Source organism: Schistocerca nitens, chromosome 2 (genome assembly GCF_023898315.1).
Source record: "Schistocerca nitens isolate TAMUIC-IGC-003100 chromosome 2, iqSchNite1.1, whole genome shotgun sequence".
NCBI lineage: Eukaryota > Metazoa > Arthropoda > Insecta > Orthoptera > Acrididae > Schistocerca > Schistocerca nitens.
Genome location: NC_064615.1, coordinates 1,049,058,009 through 1,049,076,931, shown reverse-complemented (window position 1 = coordinate 1,049,076,931; position 18,923 = coordinate 1,049,058,009). Strand labels below are relative to the sequence as shown.

General features: G+C 40.0%; 1 protein-coding gene across 1 annotated transcript in view; it reads left to right on the top strand.

Moving 5' to 3' along the window:
* The window catches only part of LOC126237395 (uncharacterized), a 267,773-nt gene that overhangs the window by 164,672 nt on the left and 84,178 nt on the right, over window positions 1-18,923 (top strand). The window contains exons 2-4 of the mRNA XM_049947486.1: window positions 4,793-4,989; window positions 10,779-10,934; window positions 11,057-11,159. Of these exons, the coding sequence (XP_049803443.1) occupies window positions 4,830-4,989; window positions 10,779-10,934; window positions 11,057-11,159 (419 nt within the window). The 5' untranslated portion in view covers window positions 4,793-4,829. The remainder of the gene's footprint in view (window positions 1-4,792; window positions 4,990-10,778; window positions 10,935-11,056; window positions 11,160-18,923) is intronic.

Sequence of the window (18,923 nt, the reverse complement as noted above, 5' to 3'; positions counted from 1 at the left end):
ACCAATCATGATGTATATAGCACGATGCACAGGACAGTAGCAGGGGCTGGCGGCCGGAAATCTGTTTACGCGCCGTGCGGGAGCGGCCGTAACGGCCGGATTGTACCACTCGCACGTTGTCCACCCCGGACACAGTGAACGCGGCCGCGCCGCCCTCAAACGCCGCGATGTCGCACCACACTTCCAACTGTTGGCCTGCGGTGTGAGAGACTTCATACGATTGAGCAATGGACAGGACTTCCTCAAGGGAAGGGTCTTCTAACTGCAGGGCCCGTTGCCGGACCTCCCTATCAGGGGCCGAACGAACAATGACGTCGCGCCCCATAACGTGGGAATACGACTCTCATGATTTCTCCGTGAGAAAATGACATTTGCGACTAAGACCATGCAGGGTAGCGGCCCACGCCCGGTAAGACTGATGGGGCTGTTTCTTGCATTGATAGAACTCGACCCTAGCCACCACAACATGCGTGGAGAGACTGCGTGGAGAGCAACGCCAGAAGCACTTGTTTCATGGTGGCCATGAGCCCCATCTGCTGCTCAACCAAAACCCGCACTAAATCCTCCATGCCGTGAAGAAGCTGCAAAACCGGAACAACGACGCAACACGCGAAAGAACGACCCTACTCATCGCCAAATTGTGTAGTAACACAGTTCACGTTTTCCGTTGCACTTCACATAGCATAGACCGGGACTTGTCTCCTAGGCAGGCCCGATGTGAACTGACTGGGCACGGCCCGTGCTGCCTGAGTTGTTGTTGCGTCGGCAGAGGTCGCGGCCGAATTCTCGCGTGCCCACTGGTGGGCGGGTCTCTACTTGCAGCAACTACCGTCCGTGACGCGCCGTGCCGATGTGCGCCTCCCGCCTTCTTTCTGGTGGCTACTGCATGTATATTCAGAGGACAGATGGATTCCAAAACAGCAGTACATCATCTGCACATCAGGCACCCATCAGTGTTCTCCAGAGACATAGGTCAGGATCTGGCAAAATGGCTGAAAAGATTTAACCAAGTCAGCAGATGCAACATATAGGTGACATGATATGTTTGGCAATTGTGTGCTTTTACTTGGATGGCCCAGCCCAGCAGTGGTTCAGGAAAACTGAAGAGAAGCTGAATAGCTGGTACAAATTCCAGGGTGAATGGAAGAAAATGTTCTGCAACAATCAGCAGCAAGTCCATTTGTTGGAAGAACAGGCGAAGAAAAGACACCAACATAATGGGGAAACAACACAATTGTACACACACATGTTCTGGCTTTAGGTCACACCATAAATAAAAATATGACAGAAGCCAACAAAATCTGACATTTGATTAAAGAAATCAGGTACAAATCTCTTTTTGGGAAAGGATATCACAACAACTGATGAATTCATCAAGTGATGCCAGTGAACTGAGGAAATGCACAGAAAAGAGTCGGACAATAAAGGTATGAACGACTGCCAAATGTGGTCCCTATGACAGTTGTGGAAGACCACCATGAGCTCACCACTCTCATATTCCAGACAGCAAGAGAAGACATACAGCACTATAGGGCAGCTAGTAATGTCAGATAAAGTATACAAGGGATAGTAGCCATGAATGTCAACCCCATATATCAGGAGATAATAGAGAATGTCGAGAGGAGGTGGGTAATTCTTCAGGCTTTGCCAGTGGTCTGTTGATATCTTGAGATGTCAGGTATTCTGCCACATATCAGCATTATTCATACATGCTATTTCAACAATGTGATTCATTATCTTCATTAGGTACTACCTGAGACTGCTTGTTAAGTGGAATGAGTTGAGTAGTCGACTATTTAGACTTATGACCTTCCCCCTGAATGGCTGGTTCAGGTATCCTCTCTGCGGAATGCCAGTTCTCAGCCTGGCGGATTGGACTGAAGAGGCAATGCCTAATGACACTTCTAGCAGGAGTGGACCACAAAGGGAACACCTGGAACTGGCTGTGGAAAGGGATAACCATAAGTATAAATACTGGACCCATTCCACTCAATGAGCAGTCTCAGGTAGCACCTGATGAAGACAATGAGTCATGTTGTTCTGAATGACATTGATATCTGGCAGAACACCAAATACCTCAGCATGTCAAGGAGAGTTTATCAATTTTCGGCACCAATCTCCACCACTTTTTGAATGTGCTATAAAGAATGAACTCTGCCAGCTTCAGCTTATGTCACAACCATCAAAGGACAACCCTCTGTCAAATACAATGTTCCACAGAAAAACAAACATTTTGAGAACTGATTAGATTAGTACTTGTTCCATAGATCATGACTACGACACTTCATAATGATGTAGAACGTGTCAGGTTAATAAAAGGTGTCTATACAAGATATTACATTAGACAAAATATTACATGACACTCAATATTTTTAATTTTTTTGTTTGTGGGGGTTGGGAAATTACCCATTTACTATATCCAAAATTTCATCTAATGAGTAGAACGAGTTGCCATTAAGAATTTTTTTTTAATTTCCTTTTAAATACTATATGGCTATCTGTCAGTCTTTTGATGCTATTAGGTAAGTGACCAAAGACTTTTGTGGCAGTATAATTTACCCCCTTCTGAGCCAAAGTTAGATTTAACCTTGAGTAGTGAAGATCATCCTTTCTCCTAGTGTTGTAGCCATGTACACTGCTATTACTTTTGAATTCGTTCAGATTGTTAATAACAAATTTCGTAAGTGAATATATACATTGTGAGGCTACAGTGAAGATTTCTAGCTCTTTAAATAAGTGTCTACAGGATGATCTTCGATGAGCTCCAGCAATTATTTTGATTACACGCTTTTGTGCAATGAACACTCTTTTACTCAATGATGAGTTACCCCAGAATATGATGCCATACGAAAGCAGAGAATGAAAACAGGCGTGGTAAGCTAATTTACTGAGATGTATATCGCCAAAATTTGCAATGAGCCTAATAGCATAAGTAGCCGAACTCAAATGTTTCAGCAGATCCTCAGTGTGCTTTTTCCAGTTCAACCCCTCATCAATGCATACACCTAGAAATTTTGGATATTCTACCTTAGCTACTGAGAACAATGTCCTGGTATGTTTTCACAGTAGGCACATTGTAAGCTAAACTACAGAGAGAGAAGACAAGTGTTCAATGACTATTACATCACAGGAGGTCAACCATGACATCAGTCCTATTCATGCCAGTTCACTGCAAATGATTATAGCTGACCTGTCGGATGAAGTGCATCACCATGCCCCCAAACATGTCCTAGGTGTTCCCCACCACCTACAGGGGTACCAGCTGCTCACCTAGCCACCAAATTCAGGAAAACCAAGTGAGTTGATTATTTATGGAGGTGAGGCCACTACGAGGAAATTCTTCTATCGATGACAGTCACTAAGATGTCAGGAAATCTAACTGGAATCATCACTGATGGCCAACCAGTCTGGGTGCTAATCGATTCATGTGATTCTTTTTCTGTAATGTTGAGTGCTTATCATCATCATCATCATCATAGCAAATGTGCTAAAGGAGCAAATGGAAAACTTAACTTGCTGACGGGAACATACATTGCAAGAATAACTACCAGTAATAGAATGCAGTCTTTTGAATTTGTCATTTTAGCAGATTGCAACAATATTAGAAAAGGATAGTTGCTACTCACCATATGGCAGAGACACTGAGCTGCATACAGGCACAACAAAAAGACTGTCAGAAAGTGATCTTTTGACCAACAAGGCCTTTATTCAAAATAGACAACATAAACACACACAAACACACTCAGGCAAACACAACTCACACACACTCGACCATAGTCTCTGGATGCTGAGGCCACACTCTCAGCAGAAGCCTATGATAGGAAAGGCAACTGAGTGTTGGGGGTAAGAAGGAGCCTAGGGCAGGAAGGCTGTGCCTTTGGATTTTTACACCTGTGCAGAAAGTAGGAATATCAGATAAGTTAATAAAGGGCTACTTTGGATGGTATCCTATCCTTTGTTGCTTGTCGGATGTCACATATGAAGTTGAGGATTATGATCTTTTATCAGGAAGGCAACAGTGCAGAGATGTCTTCCACATCCTCCATATGAAGCCTTACAATGGTCCAATGCAGAGATCGACACTGGGAGACGCAAGCAAACTGAAGACCCACTCAACAATAGCAAAGCTTCAGTGATAGAGCCTACCTTTGATGCTTGTCATAGTGAAGAGGATGTAACAACATGACGAGAATGCAAGGATCCACCAGCACTGCCATCCAGAGGACCACTGACAAGATGAACTAGTAGATACATGATGCTGTAGTCAACTTCAATGAGAAATTCTGAGCAGCAGGTCACTGTCTCTCAATGCTATGAGCTATGGCACACACAGTGTGGTGTAGTGGTTAGTTTCACAGCTGCCTTGCTGTGTGTCACCAGTTCAAACCTGACATCAGCAATTAATATTCATCATTTCTGGAATGTTTTTGAAATACATTATCTTATGTTTGTAATGTCTGTATATTCTGGAATATTTGATGTTTGTGAAAATAGTTGCACTCTCTGTCCAAGAGCTCAGTTCTGTTCTGGCTGTGAGCTGGTGTCAGTAATAAATGTGCTTTCAGTTCTAAGTGTTATTCTTCACTGACGTCCCTGCATTGGACTTAGCCTTGCCTGTGGTTTTGATGTGACAGTACCATATTTTACATTTTAGATTAAAGGTTTATTACTGAAACTACTCATAGGCTGTGGAAAAATAGTTCACTCCCATCTGAAATTCTGGTTTTGTGTCATGAAAATATTTTTGTGTATATAGTTTTATTTTCTGACTAGACTTACTTTAATTTTACAGGTATTCACCATTTTTATTAACAAAAATAACTGGGAATATGATGCACAAGAGCTTACAAACAATGCAAGTCTTCATTATCACATTGTCAGCAGTGGCAAGTATTCTCGCTGAAGACAATGAGATTCACCCAGTGAATTCTAGTCCAACTCAAGAAATTACACAGACACCATTTCACAACCACGAAACGTCTGGACATGGTAAGACTCATTCATATTGGTCTGTGTTACCATATCTCACATGTGCTTTGGTGCTGACAGTTTTTTAGGCTCTTTGGAAACACTTTTGCATATAGCAGCAATTTATATATTTTTCATTGTTTTACATTGAAGTATTCCTTCGTGTTCAAGAATGGCTGTCAAATACTCAATAATGCCTACATTTTGTGACCATTTAAATTTGACTATCAATCCAACAATTCAATCTATCTCATGTGATGCTTGTGTCATTAAATATCTGTAAAAGTCTTGTTGTGCTATCAACCATGTTGTTTGCAGTGCAGGATTCCATGTTGATATGCAGGTGAATAGTGCATTAAGTGGTAGGATCCACCTGTTCATTAACTGCGTCAAGATTTTAGTAGATCAAATGTCTGATCGGTTGCACACCTTCTCAAAATGATAGACATTCCTCATATATTCTAAAAGTAGTTACTGCACAAAATGTGCACATTAGATAGGTGCATTGTCAGCTGAAAGGCTTCCAGTTATGAGGAAGATTCATAACTGGATGTGCTCAGTATTGAAGTACTAGGAACCTGTCACACATTTTCAAAAGGGCACACAATGTGAGCTCCAAGGATTGTGAATCCTTTGCCTTGGTCCTACTCATTCACAAAGTAGAGTAAAGATTATGACACTGCATACAAAGAACTAATTTTTCAGCATTCAAGCACCCTCCTGCCACAATTGTAGCACCAGGTGAGATGTTTTTCATGATGAGCCCACAAGGTTCAAGTGAAAGAAGGAGTCTGCAGGAGTAGTTCATATGTACATGTAAGTTAGAACAGAGTTTTCAAAAGAATATTGTCTGCATGACCACTATAGGTTGGCTGGCCATGTGCTATACTTGTATATGTTGACTTCTGTCAAGTCAGATATCAGTTGGTCATTGCCATCTGCTCTTTATTAAATATTGCAACATCCAGTTTCTCATAATATTAGATTTATGGGTGACTGCTTATTGATTTATCTAGTGCTGTATCCATAGGATTGGTGGAATGATTCATCACAAACCTAATGAAAAATCAAAGTGATTATTTCAGTCTAAACTGTGAGATGAATCAAATGATTATTGCTAACCATCATTTGAGGCTTACTGCATACAAAAGAAAGAACTGGTTTTGAAATATGATCTCATAAGATATCGCATATAGTTAATACATGTACAGGGAGACTTCAAAAAGTAAGTGATACACACTAAGACTATTGGACAAAAAGAGTCGAGTACATGCTCTGGCTCGATGTCAACAGGACATTAAATCCAGTCTTCCATCCTTACATGTTCTCGGTTTCCTCCCAGTTCTACTGTAGTGCGGGTAACAGGTGCATCACAGTGTAGGAGTGAAATGGTGAGGTAACTGGAAATGTACTCCAAAGTTGGAATACGTAAGACAGTACAATTCTTGTGGGCGAAACATCTAAATTGCACACAGATTTACTGAAAGGTCTGGCAGTATATGGACCAAATGCAACGTCCCATCCAGGCATAGTGAAATGGTCCCAGTGGTTCAACCAAGGCCACACAGGCTTGTCATGATGATCGGGAAGGACATTCATTAACCTTGGCCTCAGATAACAATGTCCAGGCAATTGAGGAACTGATTCATAGCAATTGCAGAGCTCCTAACAATGAGGACAAGCACACAGCAGTTCTTGAATATCTCCATGACCAAGGAGGGGATTTCTATTGAGGAACTGAATGACTGGTAGAACATTTTAACCATTGTTTACTAGGACTTCGGGTCTATGTTGAAAAATAGTGTCAGGTATCTGTGTCACTTTACAGTGTAGTTTAGCAATCAATACCACTTACTTGACCTGCCATAATAATGCCTAGCTTACTTTTTGAAGTCTTCCCAGCAAACAAAAGCCATGCACTCTGGTGTGCACACAATTGCTTGCAGTGAATGTAACAAGTTCTAGTGGGGCAGACAAGTGGGAACAGTGAGATGTGCTTTAAAGAGCACACACTATTGAGAATCAACAATACAGTGCTTATCACAATTGAGGGCTGTTTTTCCAGAAGATGATAAATGCAAAAAAGTAAATTTTCAAGAAAATGCATTTTTAAGTGTTACACCAAATGACTAATTAGATAAATGAGGTAATTTAACATTTACACTGCTCTCCAGGCATGATTCTGATTTTTGTCTCAGAGAAGAAGAACAAAGTTTATGAGTGTCAAAAGTCAATAAATGCAACAATGGAAGTTAAAGTTTTTCTTAATATAGATATTTAAAGGGCATTTTTGTTTTCTTTTTATCTTCAGTTACAAAGAAAGTTATATATTGAAAGTAATCAATAGATTTTCAGATTAGTATGGTTGTATCCAGTATTTCACATTGTATTTTAATAATGTTTGTTGCTATTTTGTACTTCTGCTTATCTTCTTCTTTTCTTTGTTGATCATATTCTTCACTTCCAAGGTGGCTGCTTCCCTGATTTCCTAGCTGCAGTTTTTGGATTCCCGTACCTCAAACTCTATGGGACTTCCGTTATAAGTGTCCAGTACTGATAACAGTACCTTCTTCTAAACAGTTTCATAAAACATCACTCTCTGAGCAATTACTCTCAAATGTATCTTAGATTGTGGGCGGGCCTGTAGTGCACTGGGCATGAAATCCTTTGTTTCCCAATCTTTATTTAGTAATTTAGTATCCTGTTGAAGCCATGTTGTTCCACAACTTCATAACATTCAGTTGGTGAAAGAATATCTTCCTTTTTTTTTTTTTTTTTTTTTTTTTTTTTTTTTCCCCCAAACACTCTGTCAGGAGGCATTTAGCGGTAACCACAAGTAGGGAAATAGTGTATACCAGCTTATTAAATTGTCTGGTCTCTTCCATGAATGCCATTAGTATGCTCATCCTTGCTGTATTTTTATTTTAACTGGTACAGGAATCAGAAAATAAATTAATTTCATTTTGACCATCATCTGACTGGGACACCTCAAGGTTTCTGAGAAAATTCTATAGAGCAGAGGCCATGGGGTTATATCCTTTTGGTCTTTCTGTCTCAAGCCAAGTATAAAAGCAATCTTTTCCTTTGAATGTGCTCAGGAATGAATCATTATGTACGAACTGCATAGTCAAACCTGTCTTGAACAGAATACTTCACCTACAGAGAGCTTAGGTACTGGCTAATTCTGTTGTATATCAAAACATACGTCAACCACAGTTGGATTTATGATTTTCCTCCTTCTTTATTGCACAGAACTTTTTTGCGTAAAGTTTGTGTAACATGTGGTTTGTTATTAATTGATTCTCTTTCTCCAAATCTTGTTCCTTTTTTTTAATTTTTGAAGACCAGTCTGGCACACTGAGTATATACTTGTATGGGGAGGTTTAAATGACACATTAAAGCAGTGATAGTAAATATGTTTGTAATTCAATAAAGAGCAAACAGAAAGGCCTGACAACTCCCTTCCTTCACAAAAATGTTTCCATGTTTTGACTGTATTCAGCTCATATGGTAAATATCATCTATTGGACTTTTTTCTTGAATAGTGGCTCTCTCTACATATACAGGGTGGCACACGAAATGTGTTACCAATTGTTTCTTTCACAATTTACGACGCACATTAGATATCCCGCTGGGATCTCTACAACAGTACCAGCAGAGCTTCGAAAAACAAATTAGTTACGAAATGATGTGTAATTCATGATTCTGCCACTAGGAGACTAGTAAGCAGCAATGGCTGACAATGGAAGACTGACGACACAGCAACGATCGGCAATTGTGTTACTTTTTCATGAAACGAAAAGCCTTGTTGTGACTCAGAGGCATTTTCGACAACAGTTTAACACACAATGGGTCCCTTGCAAGAAGACCATCCACAGACTGTACGATAAATTTGTACAGGAAGGAACAGTATTGGAAGCAAAGCGACCTCAGCCTAAGCCTGTTTGTTTGCCGGAGAATATTGAAGTGGTACAAGTTGCTGTACAGAGAAGTCCCCGGAAATCGTGTAGAAAGGCAGCAGTGCAACTGGGAATATCCAGACACTTCGTTCAACGCATTCTTAAAAGTGACCTCCATATGTACCCATACAATATGACCTGTGCACAGAAGCTCACTGAAGAACACAAGCAGCAGAGACTACTGTTTGCTCAGTGGGCGGAGTATAGGGAAGAAACTCTCAGCAATGTTTGGTTTTCAGACGAGGCGCATTTTCATTTAGTTAACAAACACAATGTATGCTTTTGGGCCACTGAAAACCCACAAGTGCTTCATGAACGACAAGATTATGCTCCAAGGATTACAGCGTGGGCAGAAATTTCCAGTTTCTTTGAAGAAACTGTGAACAGTGAGCATTATTTGAACATGTTTTGCAATAGCTTCATTCCACAGCTTCTTGCTCCTGCCTTGCCCTTCAACACACAGTGGTTCATGTAAGATGGAGCAAGGTCACATACTGCAAACACTGTGTTGGAGTTTTTACACGAGCATTTCGACATGCGGATCATTTCACTCAGGTTTCCAGGTCGCTTCAATGACAGACAAAATTGGCCCCCCAATAGTCCAGACCTCAATTCATGTGACTTTTTTCTTTGGGGGTACCTAAAGGAAAAAATTTTCCCAAAACGTCCACGTGATTTAATGGAGCTCAGAAGACTTATTCTTCAAGCTTGCAGTGAAATTACGGAAGACATGTGCCGCAGGGTAATCACTAACTTTAGTGTTCATTTGAAGGAAGTTAGGAAACAAAATGGTGGACATATTGAGCATGTGCTGAGTTAGAACAAATCTCCATGGATGGCTCTTCATTGTAGTATATGTTCCTTTCAGATTGTATTGATAATAAAGTTTATATTCAAAAACAAGATGGTAACACATTTCGTGTGCCACCCTGTATATGTTTTATATGTTTTGATATTATTCTTTACAGCTTGTGCAATGTCCTCATCCTTAGTAGTGCTATGGTCTTCCCCTAAGTTTTCAATCTGTCACTTCCTTGTTACGTGAAATTTATTGGCCAGATTTGAGAATGCGTCTTTGGACATGACTGATGTTGCATGAAACACTGTGGCATGTTCAGGTACAGTTTGGTCATCTTTTCTCCTTATGCTGTGCTTTATCAAAACAGTATTCTTCCTTTTTGCTTCTTTCTTGATGTTCCTGTATTTTGGTGATGTGATTACCTGTATTTTAGTAATATTTTATCCTGGTTAATTTTGTTTAAACTATCCACAAAAAGTTGTGATATCATCATAAGTGAGAGCAGCTGCTCTGCATTATTTTCTTCCTAACACTTTTGGGTCCAGTGATGTATCTGGTAGTCCATGTGAACAGGCAGTAGCTGGCATTTTCTTGTTCTTGATGAACTTCTTGGGTTATTTCACTCTCAACCTGGACTTCCTACCACTCAGTTACATGTATACCATTTTCTGAATCACTCGTATTAACCTCCATTTTATAGTTTAACAGACTACTCTTTTACTGCAAACTTGTCTCTGACAATTTTTAATTTAACACTGAAATTTGCCGAACAACCAAAACTGGAAGCGAAAATAAAATAACTTTTCGAATGCGCAGCTGTTTGGCGAATTTCACTGTTAACTATTTGACCATCCGCTGTCCCATGTCCACAATGGATCATCAGAGACTGTCTCTGACAACGCTGGCTTGAACTGAGTGATAATACTGTAACTTAAATAATTAAAACAATATTGATTGTTTATTAAGCTGTATCAATTTGATGATATATATGTTTAGAAAAACAACATTGAAAAGTTATCTAACCACTTACAAAAATAAATCACTTTTCTTAGATCTTGTTCCAATGAGAGCAGATGACGTGTTGCTGCAGGACAGATGGCCAAATATGAAGAAACCAGTTCCTTATACAAATAGTGCTGGAATGTCAAATGCCATTGATGCAGAGCCTCAGGCATCAGCTAGTATATCCTATCAAATTCCACACACTGGTAAGAAGTTTTCTTTCTGTATTCTCAGTTCACAATGTTTAAAAATATTGAAGGAGACACTCTTGTATAGCACCACTGGAATATATTACTACCAACGCATTTATAAATATTATGTCCAACAGGATTTCCTGTGCCGAGCTTGCCACAGGGCGTAGATTACTATGGAACACCTTATCAACCACTAAATAATTTCTTACCTCTGAAGGAGCATCCTACAGGCCACAGGTGATTATGGTATTTGTCTTGCATTGACTCATCCTATGCGCTGCAGTTTGTCAACTAATGAAAATTTATTTTGTAATCAATTTGTGTATGAAATACAATGACTGTCTCACTTCTGGATTGTTTAGTCTTTTTGTATCAAATTGTTAGATGTGCTGGTGTTTATGATGATAAAGATAAATACTAATTATATCATTCATAATATTTCTGTTCATAGATCAGTATTACATGCATACACAGATAACAAAGAAATAATGACTCAAAGATGGTTCACACTTAATCAATGGCTACGACAAGGATGAAATAAGGGGCCACATTTCCAACATAACAACCCTACCACTTAATCTGATGACAGTTTCAACTTATGAATATGATACATATTGCTCCCTATCAAGTTGTTTAGTTCATAATTCAACAGGCATTTCCTTTGCCTGCAAGTACTTAATAACAATCCCACTTCTTTTCACACGTTGTCTATTAAAATATACATTAGCACAAACACGTTTCAATCTAGAATGCAGGAGAGAATTTTGTGACAGTGTAACAGAACTCTGGCTGTCATGCTCTAGAGCACTTGCCCGCAAAAGGCAAAGGTCCTGAGTTCAAGTCTCGGTCCAGCACACAGTTTTAATCTGCCAGGAAGTTTCATATCAGTGCACACTCCGCTGCAGAGTGAAAATCTCATTCTAGAACATCCCCCCAAGGCTGTAGCTAAGCCATGTCTCCGCCATATCCTTTCTTTCAGGAGTGCTAGTTCAGCAAGTTTCGCAGGAGAGCTTCTGTAAAGTTTGGAAGGTAGGAGACGAGGTACTGGCATAAGTAAAGCTGTGAGGATGGGGCATGAGTTGTGCTTGGGTAGCTCAGATGGTAGAGCACTTGCCCGCGAAAGGCAAAGGTCCCGAGTTCGAGTCTCGGTCCGGCACACAGTTTTAATCTGCCAGGAAGTTTCAGCACTCCCATATTTTGACAACCTAGTGGAAAATCCCCATTTTTAAACACAATTCCAGAGCTCATAGCCTCCTTGAGATAGTGAAGGACTCTTTTTCATGTGCTCCAATGTACTCTAGTAAATTTACAATCATACTGCCTAAAAAATAGGGTATAATATGAGGTCTGTCTAAAAAATACCCAACCTCTGATTTTCCCATGCAAAATAGAGATGATAGTGCAGTGCAGCTGTACACAGTAAAGGAAGAGACCTTTATGTGTATGGGTGATTTTCGTCCACGCCTTCCAGCACTTCAGTGGTGCCTGTCAGTCACTGAGTGAGGTGTTACACAACGTGTTTGTCGGATTACCGATTCTCTCAAGATAACTGAGCATGTTGAGCAAAGATACTGCATCAGATTTTGTGAAAAGCTTGGTGATTCTCAAAGCAAAACAATTCATAAGATTCAGCAGGTGTGGACGGCGAAAAACTTGACAACTGCATCACGACTATGCCTCTGCACATTCATCCCACTTGATCCAAAATTTCTTAGCCAAACATGGAATTATATCCACTCACCAACCTCCCTACTCTCCAGACATGGCTCCTTGTGACTTCTTGTTGTTTCCAAAATTGAAGACGCCACTGGAAGGATCCCATTTTGAGGGTAGAGAAGAGATCATGCAGAACACGACGACGGAGCTGAACACCAATCCAAAAGAAGATTCCCAGAAGTGTTTCCAGCAGTGGAAGGATTGGTGGGCTAAGTGTGTGCAAGCACAAGGGGCCTACTCTGAAGCGGATTAGGGTCCCAAGCCCATCAGGTACTCGAAATATTTTTTTCTGGCCAAAGGTCAGATACTTTTTAGACAGGCCTCATATATGTCAGATCTTGTATTAGTATTCATATAAAGCAAACATCCCACTCAAACCTTATCACTCTGCACATCTCAAACTTCAATGCAGACTCAGTTGGTGTTTTACAGGAGTACAATCAAACATATTAAAGCATTTCAGCACATCTGCAGTATAACCCTTCTGGTCAAGTTTTAAATTACCTTCCTCCCAGTTTCTAGCAATACACATGCCTACACAGGACTTTGCATTTCCTTGATCTTTAACTTCAAAATGATCAGATAATCCCTGATACTCTTTGGCTTTCACCACATTGTTATTACACAAGGCATAAAGTAATCTACATACAAAGCAACAATTGCAAGATTTTTACCTGATCTTTTAATGAACACACTATGTACATCAGTATTTACAAAATAACTCAGTTCTCAAAGTACATTGTTTGCCTATACATTTCACTGTCTAGCTGGTCGTTTTAAATAATAAATGGCCTTGGGTAGTTCATAGACTTTACCTTCATTACTTTCTGATATAAATCCATCTGGTTGCTTTGTGATAAATCCATCTGGTTGCTCACATATGGTTGGTCAGTAATAACACACACTAAGCATTGAATATTAATATTGAATCACTGAGACAGAACAAACAAACATGGCAGAAGAACAAGTTACACACCAAGAAAAGAATTAGAACAAAGCAGTCCAAAGAAATAAGAGTCAAATATAGGGTGCCCTGTGCCAGAGATGCTACAGAGCCCCCCCCCCCCCCCCCTCCCTCGCCCTCAAGTAGTATGCAGCATGACGGAGGGAAGCTTCATCACATGAATTCATAATCTTCGTGCCAGCATAGCGGTTGTAGGCAGTGGCTGGAGTGAGAAGTAGGCACAGTGAAATCTGTGGTGCAAGGGTCCCGTGGTTCCAACGGCTGCACAGGCAGAGAGACGTTGGCCGAAGGGAGCATCAGGAGCAAGTCGGTGAGTGACCACGCTGGTTTCAGTCAAGTAACAGACACAGTCAGTGGATGGCCACATAGGTTGATGACGAACATGTTCGTACCATGACATAGCACACGGTGAGGACCCAAATAAGGCGGCTGCAAGGCTGCTCGCACAGTGTCGTCCTGCAACATCACAAAGTCGCATGAAGCAAGGTCCTTGTGGACGAACACAACGGGCATGGAAGGGGGAGGCAGAGGCATGCAACATATGTATGAATCTGTTCAGCCAGAGTGAGAAGATCCACAGTAGCAGCTGACAGTGAGTCCTTGATGAACTCAGTGGGAAGGAGGCGGGGGGTTTGCCATATAGAATCTAAGTGAGTGAGGCATTCAAGCCTTCTTTATGGGCCAAGCGAATACCCAGTGGGACCCATGAGAGGGCCTCAGACCATAGGCCACCATGGCACATAAGCGCGGCCTTCAGTGTGTGGTGTCACCGTTCGACCAGGCTGTTTGCCTGTGAGTGGTAAGCCGTGGTGTGAAATTTGGCGATGCCACAGTGTTTCCAGAGCCGTGCAAAGAGGACAGACAGAAACTGGTGTCCCTGGTCAGTCGTGAGAGATAGAGGACAGCCAAAAGAGCAACCCACGCCGAGACAAAAGAACATGCGATGGTCTCGGCCATGATGTCAATAAGAGGGACCACCTCGACCCACCAGGTCACACGGTTGATGATCAATAAGATGTATCTGTAACCCTCAGAAGGGGGGAGGGGACCAACGACATCGATATGGACGTGCTGAAGATGCCCCTGGATCATTCCATGTCAATTGAACACACTGATTCAGACTTGATGTCTCAGATTTCCATGACTTTTGGTATGCAGCGATATATCATAGACTTTTGGAAAAATACCAAATTTCAGTTATGAAGCACAATTATTTTTGAAGTTATTAATTTTTAAATATTTAAATTTTTATGAAGAAATTTCATGTTTTGGCACCTTTGGATGCCTACTGGCTGGCAACCAGTGATGATATAAACCTGGGAGTGGTCTCATTTTAAAGCTATTGAATAGGGCTTTAATATGATATGCCACAAGATAGTGGTTACAATTTTTAAAAAATTGAAAATTTTAAAATTTAAATTTCTCAAAAAGTAGCAATTTTAAAAATTGCTAAAAATTATCAAATATAGTTTGTAATGTCTTAATACATACAGCAAAATTCTATCATGGGATCTCAATGGGCTCAGGAGGTACAGGACTTCAGAAATACACATTTTGTGAAAAACACCAGAATTAGTATAGTTTCAGAAAAATTTGAATAGTTCATTGAATGAAACAAGCAACACATTACAATGAAACAAGCAGTAGCTATTACTTTTACATTTTTCTAATGGAGAAAGTTCACACAAACACGTAAGTGTAACATTAAAAATGCAATATTATGAGTAAAGTTAAGAGTTAACAAATTAGTTCATCAAGACTTCAATCATTGAAAGATACCCACACATTTTTTCACTTCACTGACAGTCTGTGTGACACGGTTCACTTTGCATATCACATCTGCAAAAGGGATCCACAGTGTATCAGGTGGTATGGGATAAATAAATGAGTGTCATGGACCAGAAAGATGGAGGAATGTAACTTGCACTTTACTGCAATCTTCATCTTTATCCAGAACATAACTCAACCATCAAGTGTCACCTTAGATTGACGTTACATACCCATTAATATCTGCAAACAATATCTGCTGTACGTCCTTTACAACAGGAAATATGCTTTAAACAACTGCGGAAGAAAATAATTTCACATTCACTTTGGTTCCATATTTGGAGGTATGAAATTTCTGGATGCCTGATATATCAGTATTGTACTGGTTGGTCAGTTGTTCTTCAGTTTTAATGTATTCTCCAAGGATCACAAATACAAAGTCTATGTTAGATATGTTCTGATGTGACCATCCAAACAGTTGCCTTGCATCCATAATTTGGTCCTTATACAGTCTTCGTAGGCTTGCTCTGACTGCTTGTCTTTTTACTGTGGTCTCCAGCCTATCGCATGGTCCTTTGCCATGTGTTGTTGCTGAAAAATGCAATATTCCATCAACTTTGTCTGGAACAGGTAGACAGCTGTAGTGTTGTGGTTGAGGCAGTCTGATATTATTACAAAATTTAAATGTTTGACTTCTTTCTTTTTAAAATACACTACAAAAGGGTGAGTGGTTGGCTGATTATTTGTCCAATGATATGATTGTGCCTCATCTTGCAAAATACCTGTTCCAGACAAAGTTGATGGAATATTGCATTTTTCAGCAACAACACATGGCAAAGGACCATGCGATAGGCTGGAGGCCACAGTAAAAAGACTAGCAGTCAGAGCAAATGACAGTCACTTCACATTCCAGAAGATTTTCCTTAGTATGTCTCAGAAATGCACTTTGTTCCTTTGCTGTGAAATTATGACGAAGTAGGACAGAAAGTTTTTCACAAAATACATCAACAAATTCACTTACCAGTTTTTGAATTATTTCTAAGTTACATCGATCCACAGAGATCCACTGTCTGTAAGTGACAGTCTCAATTGCATTGTCTTCATATGCTTTTCCTGAAAGTTCTCTAATCCTTTTGGTACCTGGACATGAAACACAATCAGAAAAGAGGCAGTCAGTTGATGGTGGGCTGCAAACCATCATTTGCACAGGCAGTCCTTGTATGTTTCAATTTTGCCATCCATCACTGAACTTATTCTTGCATTTTCAAACATAAGCTTCACATTCTGATGAGTGGTGCACACACAGACTGAGTGTGTTCCACTCTTGCCTGCTAGCACACAATTTTTAGACTTAAGTTCTGCAAACTTAGAAAATCCCACTTTAACAGTTGGGAATTGAAAACTATACAAGCTTCTTTCAAATTATTAAGCATCAACCTTTTTGGAACATGTTCTGTACCACCTGTGCTGTTGTCTTTCACTGATGTAAAGTCCTTCATCCCTGACATCACTCTGCTCATTTCATCACTTGTAAAAAATCCTTTAACAATATGAATGGTATGATTTGACAGACTTTTTCCTGGTTTCAGACCACGACCAGACAAGGTGCCCCCCCCCCCTTTTTTTTTTTTTTTTCCAACTTCTTGGCTTGTCAAACTAAGTAGTTAGAGACCCAAAATTCCTGTATTACTTTTCTCACACTCCAGCTGTCAGGCAAAGGAGTCAGCAGTTAAAGCTTCTTCTTCCTACTAGTGAAGCTGTTGTTCACCTTCTTTACATGTGTTAAGAACTCATCTTGTGAATCATCATTCTCATCATCACTAGATGCATTCATTAGCAGTTTTCTCTTGACAGCCACATTGATTCTGTTTGCCTTCTTAGTAGAGTAAATTTTGGATTGCATCCTCTTTTTGTCTACAGACAGCTCCCCCATCTCTAAAGGAGAGCAGTTAAGAGAACTCAGAGCTTCACATTCATCTGAAAATGGCATATCAATAGCTTCTTCAGATTCAGTATCAGACTGACTTTCTTCATGTATGTTGCTAGTTCCAGTGGAAATTTCTCTATGTTTTTCATTTTTCAACTTTGTCAGCTGCTTCCAACAAATGTCAACTCAGGTGTTCCTGGAATCAAGTCACACATCCATGAAGTAACATGTCTCAAACCTTTTCTTGCATGGGAGTGATTAGGCTTATCAAAAGGATTAAAACAATCTATTTTACTATCTTGTCAGTGGTATCCATCCTGCAAGGGATAAACAGTGAGAAATTAGTTAGGAAAAGTGCAGTGTCCAAGAAATGGGTTGTGTTCTAAACATACAATATCACAGAAAACATCAAATGAACATCATACAAGCAACTCTGATGCTACACTGGCTATAAATGAGTGGTCTTGTCTAATTAACCAATCAGCTTCCACCTTGTGAAAGGGGATTTCCCATGAGGGAAATCCCCTTTTTATCTGAGTAAAAGGGGATTTCCCTCTATTTGTAGGCCAATCAGCTTTAGTTTTCTTTTAAAGAGAGGTTTCCAAACATGGTACACTATAAAGTAATCATTGTGTTTTATTAATTTAATAGTGTCTTGCACACTGCTTTGCAAAATTAGTAATTAAAAAATAAAATTTTACTAATTTGGTACATTATTTACAAAATGTGTATTTCTGAAGCCCTGTATCTCCTGATCCCATTGAGATCCCATGATAGAATTTTGCTATAAGTTTTAACACATTACAACTATATTTGATAATTTTTTGCAAGTTTTAAATTTCCACTTTTTGAGAAATTTAAATTTTAAAATTTTCAATTTTTTTAAAAAAAATGTAATGCCTATCTTGTGGCATATCATATTAAAGCCCTATTCAACAGCTTTAAAATGAGATCATGCCCAGGTTAATATCATCACTGGCTATCAGCCTATAGGCATCTAAAGGTGCCAAAATATGAAATTTTTCAAAAAAATTGAAATCTTTAAAAATTAATAACTTCAAAAATAATTGTGCTGTGTAACTGAAATTTGGTATTTTTTACATAAGTTTATGATATACTGCTACATAACAAAAATCATGAAAATCTGAGACATCAATTCTGAAAATCTCCCAAAATTGTGTTGATTTGACATGGAATGACCCCCCTTTGGAATGTCAAACTTGCCCAGTGGAGGTTGAGAATGCCTGCCGACCTTGCTGCACTGGCACAGGATGCACGCACGGGTCAAAGTGTGGCAGTTATGCTTCAGTTGGGCCTGACAAAGCACTCCGTAACCAGCCACGTCATGGCTCGCATTCCAGGGTGGGCCAAGCCGTGAAAGGCAGTAAAGACCCTGTGATGAAGGGTGGTAGGGACCAGGCAGCGGGGTGTGCCCATAGAAGTGTCACAAAAGACAGGAATCATCGACACGCATAGTATATGGGGCTGGACAGAGAGTGATGACTCATTGTTTGATATTATTCACTGTATATATCATTGTCTTAAAGCCTGAAGTTGGGTGAGCTCCTCCTAGCAGGTAGATGCGGGAAAGATAGTCTGCCACTATGTTCTCCATGCTGCGGATATA